The 22,646-nt window shown below is 45.7% G+C and overlaps 1 protein-coding gene across 1 annotated transcript in view; it reads right to left on the bottom strand.

Moving 5' to 3' along the window:
- Positions 1-4,143: 4,143 nt before the first annotated feature.
- Positions 4,144-22,646, bottom strand: part of TDRD6 (tudor domain containing 6) — a gene marked incomplete at both ends in the record, with an annotated part of 144,079 nt that continues 125,576 nt past the window's right edge. The window contains 2 exons of the mRNA XM_082250791.1: positions 4,144-4,244; positions 21,238-21,333. Coding sequence (XP_082106917.1) covers positions 4,144-4,244; positions 21,238-21,333 — 197 coding nt within the window. The remainder of the gene's footprint in view (positions 4,245-21,237; positions 21,334-22,646) is intronic.

Genomic DNA, 22,646 nt, shown 5'->3' with positions numbered 1-22,646 from the left:
AAAGGCTACATTATTGGGAGACAGATGGAGTTCCAGGTGCTTTACTATAACCAAAAGGCACCAAGGGCAGAGTTAAAGAGACGTATTAGGGTACCTAAGATCTCTGGGGATTTTCTTTTGTGTTATGACAGGTTTCCTATTGAAGCTACATTTACTCTCATGTTCAGCTTGGTAATTAAAAAGTGATAAAAGGGTTGACATCCATTATAAAGATAATCCTGGTTCAGGCTCCTTCCAGTGCTTACATCATCAAAAACCTAGGATGTCAGTCACATGATTCTCTGCTAGTTCAGAAAGAACAACTACTTTGGTTCCCATCACCAAATATTTATTGATGTAGCAGAAGATAACTGCATCTTCCTTTACAGATAATTACAGCATTATGGTATAATGATCATACCGCTGTAGTACACATAAATGCATGCTCCTGTATCTCGTATAAAATTGCTGTTCTTCAATAGTAACATCCAATAGCAATGTTACCATCCATTATAGATACAGTATAACAAACCATTAAACTTTAAGTGGTCCTTTTTCACGGTAACACCCAATTGCAGTGTCACAGTGCCTAATGGCCTTTGTAACGCACGTTTATCCATAAAAAGTGGCCTGCAAGTAACGTTCCATAATATGAACTCACAACTGTATTAAATACATTTTAATATCTGCCTTCAGTTCAGCTTTAAAAGAGATGTACAGCTTTTTTTTTCCCCCATATACATACTTACCTAGGTGGATGCAGCATCGGTGCGATACTGCATCTATCCCCGGCGCCTCTGCACTGAGAACCGAGCGATCGAACACCGATGATCGCTCGGTTCTGATAGCTCCCCAAGCAGAGCTCTCCGCTCTGCCCCCTCCTTGCTCACTGGAGCACTGGGCTGTGGAGGTGCAGGAGCAGCAGGCTCAGGCTCTCAGTATCAATTACTCGGCGTAACATTATCTTTCACATTATAGGAAAAAATTGGGCTAACTTTACTGTTTTTTTATTCAAAAAGGTGTAAATTTGCCCACTTACAAAGAAATGAAGGGTCTATAATTTTTATCATAGGTGTATTATAAAACGATAGACACAGAAAATCAACCCAAAATACAATAAAACACATAAAATAAATGCTATAAATTAAGTTGCAGTTCAGTGAGAAAAATAGGTATTTGATCCCCAATCAAAACTTAGGGCTCTTTCACACGGGCGATCCGATCAGATCCACCTGTCAGTTTTTTAGGCGGATCTGATCGGATCCTCCATGCAGCTCTATGGGGCAGCGGGTGTCAGCGGAGACACCTCCGCTGACACCCGCTGCCATCCGCATCCGATCCTGTGCTTGAAATCTTGATGGATGGAAACCCTATTTTTCCATCCGTTCAGTAATCGGAGCGGATCGGATCTGATGAGAGCGGACAAGCGGTCCGCTCTCATCCGATCCCCCATAGAGGGCAGCGGGGGCTGAGACACCTCCCTCTCCGCTCTGCAAGCGGAGACGGAGCTGTCATCCGCCCGGCTCAGCGGGGATCGCGGATCAATCCCCGCTGAGCAACACTGATCCGCCTACGGAGCAAACGGTGTGAAAGAGCCCTTAGTAGTTGCTGGAGAAACTCTTGTTGGCAAGCACAGAGGTAAGACCTTTTTTTGTAGTTGGTGACCAGGTTTGCACATATTTCAGGAGGGATTTTGGTCCACTCTTTACAGATCTTTTCTAAATCCTTAAGGTTTTTTGGCTGACTCTTGGCAACTCAAATTTTTAGTTCCCTCCATAAATTTTCTATAGGATTAAGGTCTGGAGACTGGCCAGGCCACTCCATTACCCTAATGTGCTTCTTCTTGAGCCACTTTTTTGCCTTTGCAGTATGTTTTGGGTCATTGTCATGCTGAAATACCCATCCACGACCCATCTTCAATGTTCTGGCTAAAGGAAGAAGGTTCTAATCCAAGATCTTACAATACATGGCTCCGTCCATTGGCCCTGCAATGTGGCAAAAATCGGTCTGTACCTTTAGCAGAGAAACAGCCCAAAAGCATGTTTTCACCTTCGTGCTTGACTGTAGGGATGGTGTTCAAAGGGTCATATTCAGCATTTTCGTCCTTTAAACAGTCCCCCTCCTCAAAAAGGCACATGTACAGTCATGCCAATGAACATCTAAATGATTCAGAGAAGGATTGGTCTCATCTGTGGTCAGATGAGACCAAAATTGAGCTCTTTGGCATTAACTCGAATTACCGTGTTTTGAGGAAGAAAAATGCTGACTATGACCCCAAGAACACTATCCCTACAGTCAAGCACAGATGGGTGGAAACAGGATGCTTTGTAGCGGTTTCTCTGCAAAAAGGTACAGGCCGACTTTGCCGCATTGAGGGGCCAAATGGACAGGGCCATGATATGTAAAATTTTGGATGAGAACCTTCTTCCCTCACCTAGAACACTGAAGATGGTTCGTGGATGGGTTTTCCAGCATAACAATGACCCAAAACATACCACCAAGGCAAACAAAGGAATAGCACAAAAAGAAGCATATTAAGGTCATGGAGTTGCCTAGTCCATTGGTTTTCCACTCTAGTCCTCAGGACCCACTAACAGGCCAGATTTTAAGTATTACCTTGGGGAGATGCAGACTAGAGTACTGCAATCACTGAGCAGCAAATTATATCACCTGTGATGTATTTCAGTTATCCTGCAAACCTGGCCTGTTAGTGGATCCTGAGGACCAGAGTTGAGAACCACTGGGCTAGTCAGTCTCCAGACCTTAATCCTATAGAAAATTTATGGAGGGACCTGAAACTTCGAGTTGCCAAAAGACAGCCAAGAAACCTTAAAGATTTAGAGAAGATCTGTAAAGAAGAGTGAGCCAAAATCCCTCCTGAGACGCGTGCAAACCTGGTAACCAACTACAAGAAATGTTTTACCTCTGTGCTTGCCAACAAGGGTTTCTCCACCAACTACTAAGTCATGTTTTTCTTGGGGATCAAACTTATTTTACTCACTGAACTGCAACTTAATTTATAAAATTTTATGTGTTTTTCTGGATTTTTGGATGATATTCTGTCTCTATTATTTATAATACACCTATGATAAAAATGATAGACCCTTCATTTCTTTGTAAGTGGGCAAGATTACAAAATCTGCAGGGGATAAAATAATTATTTTCCCAACAGTATATAGAGAAGCTTTAGTTACCAAAAGCACGTTTATGACTGTACATGATATTTACACATCTCTTAAACCCTCTCAAAGCCAGAGTGTGTGATGAGTGAAAAAGAAAAACAGGCATACAAAGAAAATTCAGTACAATTTTACTGAAAGAATATCTGCATAGTTCAAACAAAAAATGCCTCAAATCTTCTCACACTTAGGCAATATTCATGACAAGTAAACTGAACCTAAAGTGATATTAAACTCCAAACCAAAATCGATATACATTTCAGCTTACCAACAATTAAATGTGACGGCTGCATTATTGCATTATTTTTATTTTAGACGTTTTTACTCCTGTCTTCACCTGGTGATCTTGCCATCAACACCCCTCCTGTATTAGTGTGCCCCTACTCGGGAGGAAGGAGAAAAGGGGCTCAGCACACAGCACCACTGGTAATCGGGGGGGAGGGGAGTGTTAGATATACTGCCAGAATACAATAATCACTACTAGCGGCTATACAGAAACAAACAGGCTGGCTGTAGTGAAGTCGATTAATAGCTGGACCTCAATACAACCAGCCTGCCCAAAAAAGCATTGAAATTTAGACAGTTTAGCAGGATTCAATTATTCTATGGCGGGCTTAACAAGCTAATACATTTGAAGGGAACTTGTTCTGTTGAAAAACAGACCGACATACTGGTATGATCACCAGATGAAAATAAAGGAAAGAAAGCATAAAAAGGAAAACCAATGCACCCATCACAGCTAAGAATTGGTAAGCGTTTTTTTTGGGGTTTAATACCACTTTAATTACACAAACATTTGTCACGACAGTGCAGTTCTTTATAAACAAACGTGCCATTTATTCATAGAAGAATAACTGCATATAATAGCTTATAATAACAGAAAGGGCTTTGAATGTAAACTGACATTTAAACTGAAAGGAATACAATTATTAAAGTCTAACTTATCCCCATCCAGAAGGTACAGAACACAGGCAATCACTGTGGATCATGATCCTCGATGATCCTCCTCATCTTCAGGAAGTACCTTCACAGCACAGCACACAGGCAGAGCGTACTCCACTGCATCCTGAGACACGGTGGCAACATCTACATCCATGGAAAATAAAAATACCTGCGCTTAGTGAAAAATGACTAAAACATTATAAATAATGATTAATAATTAGTGAGGTGAAGCAGCTGCACTCACAATATTGTACACCAAAAAAAAAAAAATAGAAATTTAAGTAATGTGCTGCCATATATGTCTATAATACACAACTAAAACATGTATAAATGTATTTGGAAAGGAGTTGGTGCCTCAAGCCAAGTGGGTTTGGGACTTTAGGGGCTAATACAACAATGTTTGATTTTTATACAATTTATTGAAAGAAAGAATTTTTACAACATAAATATATGTATAATAACTACAATAGGTGTACGGGTTATAGACCCATAGGTGGTAGTGAGTCAAGGAAAAAGTTGTGTGACATTGTGATATGGTGACAGTGGTATATCTCTCTATCTGTCCACGCTTCTGGTTTTGGTGTGGGATCTGTAGGGAGAAATATCCTGAGTTTCCTACGCATTTCGGCGTGCTGCCTTTATCAAGGAGGTTTTGTCCACCATATCTGTAGATACAGTAGATAGATAATTAATAGATATTATGTTTCCAATTGAAAAGTTTTTTCATTGGTTGCAAAATAAAATACATACTTGCTAAAAAAAGGTCTGCTCTTGAGCCTGGCTTCCGGTCCTTTATTTCACACAGGAATTAAGGGTTGGGCACTGCTGCTGGAGTATATTATGTGCGATAGTGGTGAGTATTTGGACATGGTTTGTATATTACAAATACGTGTAACCTGGAGGTACTTACTGTCTATGTAGTACTTTATAACTGCCAGTATACCAACATTGTTCATCGCCAGAACAAACGGGACAAGACTCGGACAGGCCCCCTAGTGGGTTATTTTGGTACTACAGTAAAAACACTCTAAGTAACCTTTGAGGACATATATAAATAAAGCCAGTCACAAATAATATAGTTTATGTATCAGGGTCATTAAGAGCCCAATAAATCCTAACCTATGTTCTTGTCAATATCAGAATAAATTGGACCAAGACTGGGATTGTCCCCTTACTGAACCTAGGTTTCAACAGCCAATTTAAGCCAACGCCCATGAAACGGTGGTAAATCAGTCCTTGAGACAAGATCTGGATGATCTGGCAAAGCCAGAGTCTGCCAGAAGTCTCATCAAGTCAGAGTGGCAAAACCAAGAACTATGAGGATCACAGGAATGCCCTCCATCTTGATCCTGTGAAGCAGACGAAGGAATTTCAGGGAAGGCAAGGCATAGATCAGGGTGAAACTGTGCCAAAAAAACACAAGAGCATCCACTGCTTCTGCTAGGGGTTCCCTGTACCTGGAGAAAAACCGGTCTAGTTTGCTGTTAAGTCTTGAGGCCAAGAGGTTCACTTTTGACATCCCTCACTTGGTTTATACAGTATATGGGTACAGGGACCACTCCCTCAGGACCTGTTCACGTCTGTTAACATCCGATACAACAGCGTTACGTTGAACAACTTTTGGACAGAAGAGTCGTCTGAGTGCAGAGTTAGCAATTTCTCCTGGCAAAGGAAACCTCTGACTTTGGCTGTGTCTATGACTAGACCCAGATAATCCAAGCAATGAGTCCATTTCAATGCGGATTAGTAGAGGTTCAGCACCCAACAGAACTTCTGAAAAGTCTGGATTGTAAAGGCTATATTATCTGCCATAACCTGTGACAACTATTCCTACGGCAGGAGGATGTCCAAATATCCCATAATAGGGATACCCCAAGAATGTAAAAAAGCTATCACACAGGGGCCAGCACTTTGGAGAATATCCAATTGCCGAAGATATCTGGAGGGGTTGATTTTACTAAAGGCAGATCGATTTGCAATTAGACTATTCACTTTTCAAGGAAAGTTGCACTGTCCAGGGGCATTTTTCCCCAGAGGAAATTTTACTAAAGAAAACCCAATCATGTGGAAGGAAAAATAGGCATAAATTAATATTTGTGTCATTCTCAAAACTTTTGGCCACAGCTGTACCTAGTCTTAGTAGATGTTTAAACAGTAACCTTTGTTGTATGCGTGTACTTCAATCCCTTTCCTACCTGTGTATTTTGATAAGGAATGATGGTATTGGGAATGCAATGTCATCTCAAATTATTTTCATGACCAAATGTGCTAAGCTTCACCTAATTCACCAAGCTCTGGGTAAATTTCCCTTGCAAAGTGAACAGTCTATTTTTCTTTAGTAAATCAACCTGCCATAGAGCAGATCCTTTCAAATTAACTTAGACCAGTTGCTAGAGTTTGACAGATTTAGGTCCCAGACAAGACAGGTTTCAGTGCAGGGCCTGCCAGGGAGTACTGAGCTTTTTAAAAAGGCCTCCAATTGCTTGTTGGTGGGATGCTTTGTTAAGGTTGGATGCTACTGAATTCACATCGGGCGCAGCCCACTTTAAAAAAAAAAAAAAAAAAAATCCTCATCAAATTGGTTCAGGACTTAAATATGCTTGGGGGGGGGGGGGTCTTTCCAGTCTCCAAAGAAAGACTGCAAAGATCAATTGCACCTGAAAAATATTTGCAGTCTTAAGATACCCAAATAAAAAATCAAAACAAAATATGAATATGCGATAAAATCTATAAAAATTAGATTTGTGGAAGAACGTACCGTAAAATCCCTTTCTCTGAAGTTTGACAGACGCAGCACCCGCCCCTCTACTTTGAAGTTATAGGGTCTTTTTCTGTCACTACTTGCAACACAACTGTTTGAGCAGAGCCTGAGGGGTTATGCCTACGTCTGCATCTGTCGAACTTTAGAGAAAAGGATTTTACTGTAAGTTCTTACAAAAATCCAGTTTTCTCTATCGCTCATCAACAGACGCAGCTCTGTTTAATCATAGACTATAGGGATGTCCCAAAGCAATAAAAACATGAGGGGTGGGAACAAGACAGGAACAAAAAACCTGAATGCCCCAATGGCCAAACGTAGCCAACCAGGTAAAAATAGAGCTCAACCAGAAACAGGAGTTCCCCCGAAACAACGAACCCTCAAAGAGAAACCAAAAAAGGGGGTTCTCTCAAACTGCAGCCTGCAAAACCTTGTGGCCAAAAGAAATATCCGCTGATGCCAGCACATCTACCTTGTAGAATTTTGTAAAAGGTATGCACAGACGACCAAGTTGCCGCCTTGCAAACTTGTAGCACAGACGCCTGAAAGTGAAAAGCCCAGGAGGCACTCAGCGCTCTAGTAGAATGAGCCTTCACTGGAAAAGGAGGAATCTGACCCTTCAGTGAATAGGCCTGTACCACCGTCTGTCTGATCGTTCTGGAAATGGTTGCAGCAGGCACAGCCAGTCCCTTACTACTCCATAGGATGCTGAGGTTTAGGGCAAAGTGAAGGCAATACAATGTCTTCACTGAAATGAAAATCAGAAACCACCCTTAGGAAGGAATGACTGATTACGTCGAAGTACCACCTTATCTCTGTGAGCCACCAGATAAGGTGAGCGGCAAGATAACGCAGCCAATTCAGATACTCTGCGGACAGAAGTGATCGCCACCAAGAAGGTAACCTTCTGAGACAAAGGAAGCAGTGAAATCTCCCGAATTTTCTCAAAAGGAGGCTTTTGAAGAACAGACAGCACCAAATTGAGATCCCATGGCGGTAAAGGGGATCACTGCAGAGGCTCCAAATGGTGCACACCTTAAATAAATGTCCGGATAAGGGTGTGCGTGACTAATGGGCGTTGAAAATAAGATAGCCAAAGCCGAAACTTGGCCTTTGACAGTACCCAAGGCCAACCGCTGTTCAACCCCTTTCTGTAGAAAAGCCAAAACCCTGGACATAGAAAACAAGCAAGGGTGCACTTTCAGCAATTCGCACCATAAAATGTACAATTTCCACTTGCGATGATAGATCTTTCGAGAAGTCGACTTCCCAGCCTTCAAGAGAGTGGGGATTACAGAATCAGAGACCCCTATCTCTCAACACCTGACTTTCAACGGCCATGCCATTAAAGCCAGCGACTGTAAAGCAGGATGGAAGATCAGACATCGTATGAGGTCTGCGTACCAAGACCAACGAGGCCAGTCGGAAGCCACCAGAATGACCGGAATGTTACTGGGACCCCCAGGACAGCAGGGGGGACCCTTCTAGGGACCTCCACCAGGATTACCCCCCCCCCACAAAACAAGTTTGGCGCAGCTGGCAGAAGATCATCCAGGTACTCCAGTCCGTGTAAGTGAGAAAAATGTATGCCTCACTGTTGGTGTCAGTGAAAGGAATGGTGCTTTATTGTTGGGTATCAGTGGGAAGATTTGTGCCTCGTATCAGTGGGAGGAATAGTATCCCAGAGGAAAGATATACGCAGGCAAAGGAGCTGTAGTTTGGTGACAACTGCTCTAGAGCCTAGGTACACAACTAGTGGGTACAACAATAAACATGTTGGCTCCCCAGACTGATGAATTCATATTCGCAAGAACTGTATTTAGAAACACATGGTAAATTGATAGAGAATCAAACCATACACTAACGCAAATTAGTGATTGACCGTTATCGGTTTTTCGTTGCGGATACCGATATTTTGGCCATCGCATCAGACGATATTTTTGCACATTTAAAATTTTGCAAAATATACAGAAATTTCGACACAAGTCTGTTAATAAACATGTTAATCTTTATTTATTAACATTAAGGCTCGTTCTTCACACCTTAACTGCATGAAAACTGATAGGAAAAGTGCACTTGCAGGGACATCAGTTTCACGCATTAATGCATAATAAACTGCTGCAATAGTGCACTCACTGCAATTATTTTAAATCACTACTGCAGTGCAGTCAGTGCAAAACTGCTAGAAAAAAAGCTAGACAACAGCTACACAGTGGATTGGACTGGAGTTATTGAGCTACCTCTGCAGTAGGGCACTCACAGCAACTATTGCAGTCAGTGCAAAACTGCTAGAAAAAAGCTAGGCAACAGCTACACAGTGGATTGGTTTGGAGTCAGTGGACTACCTCTGCAGTAGGGCACTCACTGCAACTACTGCAGTCAGTGCAAAACTGCTAGAAAAAAAGCTAGGCAACAGCTACACAGTGGATTGGTTTGGAGTCAGTGGACTATCTCTGCAGTAGGTCACCCACTGACTGCAACTATTGCAATCAGTGCAAAACTGCTGGAAAAAAAGCTAGGCAACAGCTAGACAGTTGATTGGAGTGGACACTACTCTTTTCAATACTCCCAGTTAAGTAGACCAATATTATACTGCAGAAAGCAGAACATTTCAGCATGTCCATGGTCACCTGTTAAAGGGCTTCTGTTCTGTTCATATAATGCTGCCACTTCATAAACATGCTCAGGAGGAGAGGAGGACAGAGGAGCAGAGTGAGAGAAGTATCTTCTAGCATGGGAAGCAAGTCTTTTGTAGCGTGCCTTATTTTCTTTCCACCACATCCTTCAAATAGAGATGAAGTTCATCATCCAGGCTCATTATTGCAGATTCAGAAGAAATTGAATCCTCCGCATGAGGCCCCAATAAAACACTGAAAATGTCCTGATTAATTCGATCACGATGAAGAAGATTCACTTCTGATCGCTGACGTATTTTTGGACATTTTTCTGTTTTTGCAGCATGCTGCACTTTCATATTATAAAAATAGTGATCTGGTCTGGAGTGGACACTAGTACTATACTACTACGCTTTCAATACTCCCAGTTAAGTAGAATATTATAGTGCAGAAAGCATAACATTTCAGCAAGTTCACCAGTTAAACTGCTGCTTTTTTTTTTTTTTTTTTCATAAATTGCTGCCACTTCATTAAAAACACGCTCACTTGGTACCAAGGAAGGAGGAGCAGAAAGGTATCTTCTAGCATGAGAAGCAAGTCTTTTGTAGCGTGCCTCATTTTCTTTCCACCACTGAAGAGGATCACCACTTCCTGTCAATTACTGGTTCCTTCAAATAGAGATGAAGTTCATCATCCAGGCACATTATTGCAGATTCAGAAGAATCCTCCGTATGAGGCCCCAATAAAACACTGAACATGGCATCTATTTGACCACGATGAAGTTTCTCTTCTGTCAGTTGTCTTTTTGAACATTCTTCTCCTGCATCCTGCTCTTCCACATTAGAAGCCTGCTCTTCTTGACTTTTCGGCAGGAACCTCCTGCACCTCCTGTTGAATATCTTCTGTCAGCCACTGTTTTGCCTTTGCCAATACACCATCAGAAGAGAAAACTGAATTTTTGTAAAATCTTACCTGTAAAATTCCTTTCTCTGAGTCCTCCGACAGTCGCCGCCTCTTCATATTCGTCACAATGGGGTATTAGACTTTGCTCCGAAGGAGTAGCTAGGCAACAGAATATGTTAACATTAAAGCTTTTAACATATCCCACCCACAGGGGGTGGTCCCCTCAGTCAATACCCTCCTACTTCCTGCAACCATATCTCGGTTTCAGTGGAATAGCAGTAGAGTATACAACCAAACCCCAAAAGAGGGGCGGGGGCGGCGACTGTCGGAGGACTAAGAGAAAGGAATTTTACAGGTAAGATTTTACAAAAATTCCGTTTTCTCTTACGTCCTCCGACAGTCGCCGCCTCTTCATATTCGTCACAATGGGGACGTCCCAAAGCAGTGCAAACATGAGTGGTGGGAAACGCAGCCGCGCCGTAAGGCAACGCAGTCTCCACATCAAAGAAAGGAACCTTACCAAAGGAAGGACACCAGCTGGGCAACATGAAAAAAACTTGCTCAACAGGAGCAACAACCCAGGAAAAACAAATAACCCAGGGATAAAAACGTATCCCAAACAGCCAGGGGTCCAAAACAAAGGACCCTAAGGAACTGCCGCACTAAGAACCTTGCGGCCAAAGGAAGCATCTGCCGATGCCTGAACATCTACTCTGTAGAATTTTGTGAAAGTGTGTACGGTCGACCAGGTCGCCGCCTTACACACCTGGGCCACAGAAGCCCCATGACGACAGGCCCAAGACGTACTCAGACATCTAGTAGAGTGCGCCTTCACAGGCACAGGAGGAACTTTTCCCTGCAAAGCATATGCCTGTCCAATGGTCTGTCTGATCCATTTGGCGATGGTAGAAGCCGACGCCGCCATACCCTTCCGAGGACCCTCCGGAAAGGACAAACAAAGAATCCGTCTTGCGAAAAGACTCAGTGATTTAAGGTAAACCCTTATCGCTCGAACAACATCCAAAGAGTGCAACCTCACCTCCTTCGGATGTTTAGGCTTCGCGCACAGCGAAGGTAAGACAATATCCTCATTGAGATGGAATTCCGAAACTCGCTTCGGAAGAAAAGAAGGATTAGGTCGCAAGACCACCTTATCCAAGTGGATGGCCAGATACGGAGACTTGCAGGACAAAGCCGCCAGCTCCGACACTCTGCGAGCCGAAGTGATCGCTACCAAAAAGGCGACCTTTTTGGACAACATAGACAACGAGATCTCCCTGATCTGTTCAAAAGGAGCACGTTGTAACACAGATAGAACGAGATTCAAGTCCCAAGGAGGCAGATGCCGCACTCCTTGAACAAAAGTGGCAACTAAGGAGTTAGAAGCCACAGGACGTTGAAAAAGAACAGCCAGCGCAGACACCTGACCCTTGACCGTAGCCAGCGCCAAACGCTGGTCGACACCCGTTTGAAGGAAGGACAACACTCGAGAAACCGAGTACGTGCGAGGTGAAAACCCCCTGGACTCACACCAGGCAAAATAGGCCTTCCAAGTACGGTAATAGACCTTCCCTGAGGAAGGTTTCCTCGCATTGATCAAAGTGTGAATGACCTCAGGGGAGAGACCCCTATCCTTCAGGACCTCGGTCTCAACAGCCAGGCCGTCAAAGCCAGCGACTGTAAAGCAGGATGGAATATCGGGCCCTGAGACAGGAGATCGTCTCGAAAGAGGTAGACGCCATGGGGCGTCGACCGCCAGATTCACGAGGTCTGCGTACCAGGACCGGCGAGGCCAGTCCGGTGCCACAAGAATCACCGTGCTGCGTTCCGAGTGCAACCTGCGGAGGAACCTGGACAGCAATTGAATCGGTGGAAATGCATACATCAGTCTGTACTGATGCCACGGGGCTACCAACGCGTCTGATACATCTGCCCGAGGGTCGCGCGTCCTTGCCACGAACCTTCTCACCTTGTTGTTCAGACGAGACGCGAACAGGTCCACATCTGGAAGACCCCACTTCGCGCACAACATCTGAAAGACAGCCGGGTGGAGAGACCATTCCCCCTGATCCAGGGTCTGGCGACTCAGATAGTCCGCCTGCCAGTTCTCCACCCCCGGAATGTGAACTGCCGTTATCGCCGGGACATGAGTCTCGGCCCAAGACAGAATGTCGGCCACTTCCCGAGCCGCTCGGGCACTCCTGGTGCCCCCTTGGTGGTTGATGTAGGCCACCGCCGTGGCATTGTCCGTCTGCACCCGAACCGGACAGCCCTGCAGTCGGTCCGTCCAGCGACGAAGGCAGAGATTTATCGCACGCAATTCCAGAATGTTGATCGGAAGGGAGGACTCCCCCTCCGACCAAGTTCCCTGGGCGGACAGAACGCCCAGAACACCACCCCAGCCCGACAGGCTGGCATCCGTGGTGATCACTGTCCATGAGATAGGACGAAAGGACTTGCCCTCCGATATCATCGGGGACTGGAGCCACCACAGAAGATCCCTTCTGGTGCGAAAGCTCAACGAAAGTAGAAGATCCAGAGATTGGGGTCGCCCGTCCCACTTGGACAGGATCTCCGCCTGGAGACCCCGCGTGTGAAACTGGGCGAAGGGAATCGCCTCGAAAGCCGAGACCATCAATCCCAGACATCTCATGCACGTCCGGAGGGACGAGCACGGACTGTCCCTGAGGGACCTGACTTCCTCCTGAAGAGTCCTGAGCTTGTCTTCCGGCAGGAAGACCTTCGCCTGGATCGAGTCCAGGATCATTCCCAGGTAGGGAAGACGAACCGACGGACTCAGCGTCGACTTTGGAAAATTTATCGTCCAACCAAACTCCTGTAGAGTTTGCATCGTGACGGACAGGTCCTTTTCCAGACCCTTGCTGGACGCAGACCGAACCAGAATGTCGTCCAGATACCCCAGGACAGAGATGCCCTGAGCTCTCAACAAAGCCAGAATGGGAGCAAGCACCTTGGTGAAAACCCGAGGAGCCGAGGCGAGACCAAAGGGCAACGCCACGAATTGGTAATGATCCTCCGCAATGGCGAATCGAAGGAACCTCTGGTGACCCTCGAAAATCGGGATGTGAAGGTATGCATCCTTCAGATCGATGGAGGCCATGAATTCCCCCGGAACCAGGGCAGCCACCAACGACCGCAGGGATTCCATGCGGAACTTGCGAACCCACACAAAGCGGTTCAAAGCCTTTAAGTCCAGAATTGGACGAACCTTGCCCTCCTTTCTGGGCACAGTGAACAGATTAGAATAAAACCCCCGAAATCTGTCCCGATGAGGCACCGGAACCACCACTCCCTGAGCCCTCAGGTCCCGCACCGCTAGGTGCAGGTCCCGTAAACGCTCCGGAGACAGCTGAAGAATTGAGGGAAAGAATCTGCTCTCCGGCCGAGAGAGAAACTCGATCTTGTAGCCAGATCGAACGATTTCCTGAACCCACCGGTCCCGCACACAGCCAGCCAGGGTTGAAGAAAAAAGAGCAAGCGTCCCCCCACCCCAGAACTGGGTGAGGGCGCCCCTTCAGGCTGCACTGTTATGGGTAGAGGGTCCGGACTGACCGGACTTCTGTTTACCAGACCACGGCTTCTTTTGGGAGCCTTGACCCTTGAACGGTTTGCCCTTGTAGTGCGACCGAAAGGCACGAAAGGACCCCTGAGGAGGCCGAAAATTAGTATGCTTCTTACCAGGAGCCCCCTTAGCCTTGGGGGAATGGGGCAAGAGCGTGCTCTTACCGCCCGTGATCCCCTTAATCAACGTATCCAAGGACTCCCCAAAAAGGCGAGATCCATCATAAGGCAGATTGGCTAAGGTCTTGCGCGAAGATTGGTCCACCGACCAACACTTCAACCAAACCAGGCGGCGAGACAAAACCGCCACGCTTTGTACACGTGCAGCCAACGGCACTAAGTCCAAGTCCGCATCACACAGGTACATGACACCCTGATGGATTTGATCCACCATATCCAATGTCGCCGGCGAGACCGAATCAGCCACTAGGACGCGCCTAAGCACCTGCGTCCAACTTGCGACAGCCTGGGCTGCCATAAGAGAGGCAAACAGAGCTTTAAGCATCGAACCCGTAACAGAATAAGTATGACGGGCAAGAGACTCCATTCTCCTATCCGTGGCATCTCGGATCACAGGGGTATCCTCTGCAGGAATCGCAGTGGATTTGTTCAAAACCGCAATGGCGTGATTCACCGGGGGTGGCACACACCATCGTTCATCAGTGGCAGGCGTGAAAGGAGAACGCAGCCTGAACCTACTTGACACAGCAAAAGGTTTGCGTAAATTGCGCCATTGTTCCTTAACAGCGCGCTGAAAATCATCAGTGCAGGGAAAGACCTGCGATGTCTTGCGTCTTTTCTGCGTCCCATAAGCCGCCAAGGCAGCGGGAGGACACAGCTCATCCTGCAAACGCAGCGTTTGTTTTATAGAAGCAACCAATTTATCCATGATTGCAAGCTCTTCAGGCGAGCCAGGGGGAGAATTATCAACCCCTTCAACCTCAGCCTTCACCTTGGACCCCACAAGATTCAGGGAGGAACGGGACCCTGATAAGGAGACCCCAGCCATAGCAGCCCCATCACCTTCACCCTCAGAATCAGAGGAAATAGAAACTCTGGGTCTTTTAGTGGATTGAGCAGCCACCAGCATCTGCACCTGAGCAGCAAGGTTAGCCACCACTTCGGCTAAATCCCCCCCCTGGGGGGGAAACAGCAGTCCCCTGGCTTCCCACCAAGGTGGCAGGAAATTTGCCCTCCTGAGAATCCATTTGCCCCAAAAAAATATGCCGGAGAATAAAGGGTTAACTGCCCCTTTAACAAGCACGGCGAGCGCAGCCCACCGCACACACACACAAGCACAATGAGACCCCCACAGGGATAAAACTGAACACAGGCAATGGATATAGGAAGGAACAGAAGGATAAAACCTGAGGAGACCCCTGCTGCTGCTGCCGCCTCGATCGGTGCACCCAGGAAAGAGGAAGTGATGCAATCAGGGCGCTCTATTAAAGCCTATGGAAGGCTACAAGAAAATGGCCGCCCGCAGTGAAAACATGCGGCTGGAGCGAGCGCAGGCAAAATGGCGCCGTTTGGCGCCGAAACCGCCGCTCCCCCACTACTGTGATGCATATAACACCACCCATGTAAAAAAACATGGCGGATCGCCGCAGCGATCGCTGTATCGTGCCCCAAACATGACAAAAACATACCCCACAGCACACAGCCCTTCACACTGTACACAGGCTGACACAGACAGTGTCACACAGCCCCCCCCTGCAGCCCACAGCATGCAGCCAGAGCGATAGGGAGACAAACAGTGTGAACAGAGGCAGGTTACACAGTCCCAGACTGACACCCCCCCCCCGACAGACAGGTCCCCACATAGATACACTTACCTCTTAATGGCGTGGGGAACCCGCACAAGCGAACAAGCCGCTGCACATGAGGCAGGGAGAGTCGCATCCAGGACGCACAAAATCAGGGTTAAGAAACCGCACAGCGTCCAGTGAGGTAGCCACCTCACCAATCATCCCTGCACCGAACAGGGATGGGTCGTTCACTGTGCCAGGAGCGTTACCTGGCTGAACGCTCGATGGCAGGCTGGGAAGCCACTGACCCACGACCTGCGACCAGGGGGGATCAGCCCGAGACCCAGCCCGAACGAATCCTCTTCATCAGAAGAACTAACTAATGCTGACAAAAAGAACAGCTAAGTAAAGAGAGAGAAAAAACTCAAACAAAAAATCAAAAAAGAAGAGAAAGGCTGAGGCAAAATGCCCCAGCATAGAGAGATCCAGCTACTCCTGACAAGCTAGACATTGAAACTGAGATATGGTTGCAGGAAGTAGGAGGGAATTGACTGAGGGGACCACCCCCTGTGGGTGGGATATGTTAAAAGCTTTAATGTTAACATATTCTGTTGCCTAGCTACTCCTTCGGAGCAAAGTCTAATACCCCATTGTGACGAATATGAAGAGGCGGCGACTGTCGGAGGACGTAAGAGAAAGTATGATTCTTGTATCGAGGATTCAAAAGACTTGCAAGCACAACATTTTAAATCTCTTCATGCTTCTCAAAACATATATCAAAGCTCTTTGGCTTGACAGACCATCATTTGAAAGTTTGAGGGTGTTGTGTGCCATGACACTGAGGTATGACATATCAACAATCCTCATTCCTTTCCACAGGTTTGCTCCACTGTCTTCAAGTAGCACAAGCAGCACTCGGTCTTTGTTGATTGACAGTCTTCAAGCATGCCTAGAAACATTTCTCTACTATACTCAGTGTGGGATCCTTGCATCACTTTTGTATTCAACACCAATTGCCTTTTTGTCCATCCGCTGTCAATGAAGTGGCATGTAAGAATCATTAGTGACTCTGACTCTGTTTGTCCTGACCAGCAGTAAGTCGTGAATGAGAGTGAGTTGCCAGGATTCTCTGGTTGAAGCATAGCCTTTACTGTGTCAACAATCTTTTGGTGAATCTTTCCCAGCATTTCTGTTCGATAATACTTCTCACTCTTCTGTGTGTAGCTTGGCTCAAGTATGGACTTCAACCGCTTAAATCCTTAGTCAGACATCATTGTAAATGGCTGGTTATCAGTGACAATCATCGCTGTCATTACTCTGTCCAGCAGTTGGAATTTTCCATTTGAATCTAGAGAGTGACACCTGTTTTTTTTTTTTTTTCAGAAACAAATCTTATTGTTGTCTGGGATATTGGAGGAGGTATTTCAAAATCACATTGATATTCATTTTGTTTTTTCTGTGCTGCATGATATAAATCAATATGATGAACTCTTAGATGGGCACAAAGATTTGACGTATTTTTGTTTTTTGCAGTTACTGATCACATGCTTATATTGTTTGTGCATGTGTTGCACACTGCTGCTTTTCCTGGAGAAGGTTGAGACGAGAAATAGTCCCAGACCACACTTACTTTTTCTCTCATCATCCATCTCCATTGCAATTTGAAAGACACAAAAAAATAAAAAAATGGCTTGCTGGCAGTGGCACCCTGTTGTGGGTCAGTCGGTGGCTGGCGCCAGGCAGTGTGGGTGGCTTGCTGGCACCCTTGTGGGTTGGTGGCTGACGCCTGGCAGTGTAGGTGGCTTGCTAACACCCTGTTGTGGGCTGGTGGCTGACGCCTGGCAGTGTGGGTTGGTGGCTGACGCCTGGCAGTGTGGGAGGCTTGCTGGCACCCTGTTGTGGGTTGGTGGCTGATGCCTGGCAGTGTGGGTGGCTTGCTGGCACCCTGTTGTGGGTCGGTGGCTGACTCCTGGCAGTGTGGCTGGCTTTGTGTCACACTGTTGTGGGTGGCTGGCTTGCTGGAACACTGTGGTGGGTGGCTGGCTTGCTGGAACACTGTGGTGGGTGGCTGGCTTGCTGGAACACTGTGGTGGGTGGCTGGCTTGCTGGAACACTGTGGTGGGTGGCTGGCTTGCTGGAACACTGTGGTGGGTGGCTGGCTTGCTGGAACACTGTGGTGGGTGGCTGGCTTGCTGGAACACTGTGGTGGGTGGCTGGGTTGCTGGAACACTGTGGTGGGTGGCTGGGTTGCTGGAACACTGTGGTGGGTGGCTGGCTTGGGGTCACCCTGTTGTGTGGGTGGCTGGCTTGGGGTCACTCACCCTAGCCTGTTGTGGGTGGATGGCTTGCTGGAACACTGTGTGGTCACGGTGGCGGGTGGCTGGCTTGCTCGCTGGAACCCTGTTGTGGGGTGGGTAGCTAGCTGCTGGCACCCTGTTGTGAAGTGGGTGGCTGGATGCTGGCCTGGCACCCTGTTCTGTTGTGGGTCGGATGGCTGGCACCCTGTGGTGGGTGGCTGAGGCCAGGGCCTGTGGGTGGATGGCTGGCACAGTGACCGGAGTGCAGCTGGCTGCACGGTGCACACGAGGCTGTCTAAGGAGTGAGAGGCAGTCTTAGAAGGATGAACGTGTGCAGCGCAACATACGCAATGATGTCACGAAAATATTGGCGATTTCGGTAACTTCAGAGGCAGATTCCGATATATATCAGGGAAAGTGTATATCGGTGTTGCTGATAATTGGTCTATCTCTAATGCAAATATAAGGTCAGCACTGGCTCTGCTCCGAAATGTATTGCAAGTCACAAACAAATTTTTCAAAAACAAAATGTGCCATCAAGACAGAGTTCCAGGTCTGATCATTCCTGTAGCCATAAGCATACCCTGCAGCTAACTAAACGCATTTCACTTCAAGTCAAGGTGAACGCAGGATACAGTGCCCAAAGCAAATATTACAGACTGACCCTACACAGCGGGATCTGGGTGTGGTCCCCATGGTTAAACACCAAGGGGTACCAATTCAAAGCCAAGAAGTGGGCCAGAGCTTGAGTTATCAGGTCAAAAAAAGGAATGGATTAAAAAGAAAAAAGGGGAAGAGGTCCATCACCCAAAGACACTAGCAAAAAACACGGAGCGTGCATTATGGGCAACTCTAGCAAGTTTTTTTCTCCAGTGTTCAATCACCTGAAGGAAGTCTGCATATAACTCATGATCAATGAATACAAGCCCTGTGTCCTGTACTGTACAATTAGGATTTTGTACTCACCATAAACTCATACAGACAAAACTTTTTTTTGGATCAAGATAGGGTTATAATCCCTTTCATTTTTTTTTTTTTTTTTTACATAGTGTGTTCCATTGGGAAGATTTACCTTCACTGCCTGTCCCACAGCCAAAAACAGAAAGTGAGAGGAAATTCTTGCAATTAAGGCAACTCCTTGGAGGCCCCATACAAAACTACAAAAGATTCCTTGCAGGAAAAGGCCACCAATTTAGACACTTGAGGTGATGGCTACAAGTAGTATAATGTTGTAATAGAGAGAAGAAAGGGAATCTCTTTAATGGTTTCAAATATTTTTTATTTTTTTAAGGTGCAGAGAACCAGATTCAGATCCCGTCACATGGGGAACAAACAGGGGAGACTCCCTGTACAAGGGTCCTAATCAAGGAGTGAGAGGCCAATGGCTTCAAATAAGAAAGAAAAGGCATAAACCTGATCTTTAATAGTGCCGGGAGCCAAATGCTGGTCCAGACACGCAGGAAGGAGAGCATATGTCCTTAAGAGAGAGAGAAGATCCTAATGATCTAAAAAAGCCCATGGAGCATCTTCCAGGATGGTGTATCACATCAACCTGAGCCAATCCAGAGCAATGAGGATTATAATAATGTCCTTCATTTTGATCGTGTAGCAGACGAGGAAGAAGCTTCAGTGGGAGAAAGGCAAAGATCAAACTGCACTGATTCGACGGAGCCATATATCTGGATCTTTGGACTTTTGGAGGGTATATTGATCCCTTTGAGCCACCAGAGCATTCACTGCTTCTGCTACAGGATACCTTGATAAAAGTAGTCATTTATTACAATGTGCTGTTTAAAGCTATAAAGATGGGGTTTTTTTGTGTGTGTTTTAAAGAAAAAAAAAAAAAGTATTCAGTACTGAGTTACAGAGAAATAACTGCTTACAGGCAGTGGCTTAAAGCGGTGCTCCAGTAGTTTTTTTTTTTAAAGTCAGCTACAAAAAGTGTAGCTGCAGACTTTTAAAAAAAACACACTCACGTGTCGCGTCTCTTCCTTGCCAGCTTGCAGCTTCACATCCAGATGCGTACTGCGCACGTGCGAGTCGCGCTGCGCCTGCTGAATGGTCCAGCAGTCTAGAAGACTGCAGGGAGGGAAGGGGAGAGGAGAACTTCCACTTGGATCACCTAGCAGGTACCTGTCAAAGCCAGGTACCCACTCCAGCCACCCCCCCACCCCCCCCAAAAAAAAAAAAAAAGACATGCCAAATTTGACAAGGGGGGAAGTGCTTAAGGTGGAACTTTGCCTTTTGGGTGGAGCTCTGCTTTAAGGCAGAAGTTAAATGTACTGTAGAACTGAATTGCCTATATAAAATAAAAATAGAATTAGTACAGTACGGACACAGCCAGTAAGCTTTCTGCAGATACACAATCAGTACTGTACTAATACAACCAGTAAAATGTCTGCAGATGCAAAAGGAGTACAGTACTGACCGTCAGAAAAGCATGTCTACAGAGACACAATCAGTAATATACTGACACAACCAGTAACATACCTAAAGATACACAATCATTATTGTATGGAAACAACTAGTAACTAGTAGAGACATTAACACATCTGCAAAGAAAAACCCAGTACCAGACTAACCCCACCAGAAATGTCCGCAAAGACACAGTTCCATACTGACAGAACCAGAAACATGGAAAATCAATAGCAACAGGATTTCTAAAGGCCTGTTTACACCAGAATGTGGTGCAAGAAACCCGCATTCCACGAACATTGAAAACACACTGCAGTTAGGATCTGAAGCGGGTGTCAATGTTAATACTTATCAACAGTCCAAACGCAAGTCACAAATGCACTGTGTTGCCTGCATCAGATGACATGGTACAGTAGTACACCATGCAATCTGGTTTGTTTTTTAAAGTAGTGCATGTGGTCCGGCGCAATTTCAAATAAATGGGCTGAAATCATACTGCACCTGCAGTGCATGTGAATTACAAAGGAAAGCACAGTGCATTCTTGTGTGATTCATGGTGTGAACTGGCCCTTAGAGTGCAAAGAGAGGGTGGTGTTCCATCACTGACAAGTGAGACTGTGCAGTATATCAGTCACTAAATGATAGGAGCAAAAGAGGTGTCTGTTTTGCATTCCTGTTGCTGGCAAGTTACCAGAAGCAAAATGATTGCCAATATGACATGTTTCTTAAGTCCTCCTCACCTTTCATACATAGCAGAAATCCATATATGGAGCCTAGGGAAATCCCAACAAACATAAGATATTAAGCCTAATAGTTTACCTTCCACTGATGGGTCACTGACATCGCTCCCAACTATGCTCTCTGTGCTTGATATGATTGCTGGAATGTCTCTGTATACAGCAAATAGATCTGATCCTGTCAAGCAAAATGATGGTCAGACATAATGGGTTTCTTTTCACAAGTGATTTAAAAAGAAAGCATATGAAAATAAGCATTATTCGGTGATAGTTATGCTTAATGCTGGTTGGTTTGTCTATGTCTTAAGACCCCCTGTCTGTGTACCATCATATAATGCTACCAATGCATAGGTGTATATAAACTACATGGCTTAACCACTTAAGCCCCGGAAGATTTTACCCCCTTCCTGACCAGGGCCTATTTTGCGATTCAGCACTGCGTGACTTTAATGGACAATTGCGCGGTCATGCGACGCTGTACTTCACCGAATTTGGCGTCCTTTTTATTCCCACAAAGCTTTCTTTTGGTGGTATTTGATCACCTGTGCGATTCTTTGATCATGCGCTACAAACAAAAAAAGAGCGTCAATTTTGCAAAAAATAACATTTTTCATATTTTCTTATATAAAAAACAAAATATAACATTTTAGGCCATTTTTTTTTTTTTTACCATATGTTTGGTAAAAAAAAAAAAAAAAAAAAAAAAAAAAAAAAAAAAAAAAAAAAAATCGCAAAAAGCGTATTTTGATTGGTTTGCACAAAAGTTATTGGGTTTACCAACAAAGGGAAAGATTTTTGTCATTTTTTTTTTTTGTTTTTTTTTATACGCGTAATGGCGGCGTTCTGAGATTTTTTTTTTTTTTTTTTTTTGCAGGACTGCGACATTGGGGCGGACAGATCGGACCCTTTGCTGACATTTTTGGGGTTACCAGTGACATTACTACAGTAACCAGTGCTATACATATGCACTGTTACTGTAAAAATGACACTGGCAGTGAAGGGGTTAACTTTTTTGTGAGGGAGGAGTTAAGTGTGTCCCTAGGGGCGTGTTTCTAACTGTGATTGGCTGTGGCTTGATGTGTAAGAACAGTGATCAACGGTCCTACATAGTAGAACCATTTGATCACCATTCATACACAGGGGAGACTGACAGGCAGCTTTGTTTACACTAGCCGCCTGCCTTTCTCCCGCTGTCACGGACGATCGCCGCAAGTGCCCGGCAGACCCGCGCGGGGGGGTCCGTGACCGAGCGGGAGCGCTCATCCGGCGGCGCACGCTCGCTCCCAAAACCCTTGCAGGCTAGCGACGTAGCCCTACGTCACTCTGCCTGTGAGGGGCTGACTGCCGACGTAAATAGTCGTGTGGCAGTCGGCAAGTGGTTAAAGTGAGTGGATATCTGACAACCCGACCATCACACCAAAATGAGCTTGTTGCACTTCCCGTACATACATTATGGCCATAAATGTCAGGCTCCTCCACCACTGTTTGAAG

The sequence above is a fragment of the Pelophylax lessonae genome, assembly GCF_965119305.1.
Source record: "Pelophylax lessonae genome assembly, chromosome: 3".
NCBI lineage: Eukaryota > Metazoa > Chordata > Amphibia > Anura > Ranidae > Pelophylax > Pelophylax lessonae.
The sequence above is the reverse complement of the archived record's forward strand: the minus strand, read 5'-3'. Positions and strand labels throughout refer to the sequence as shown.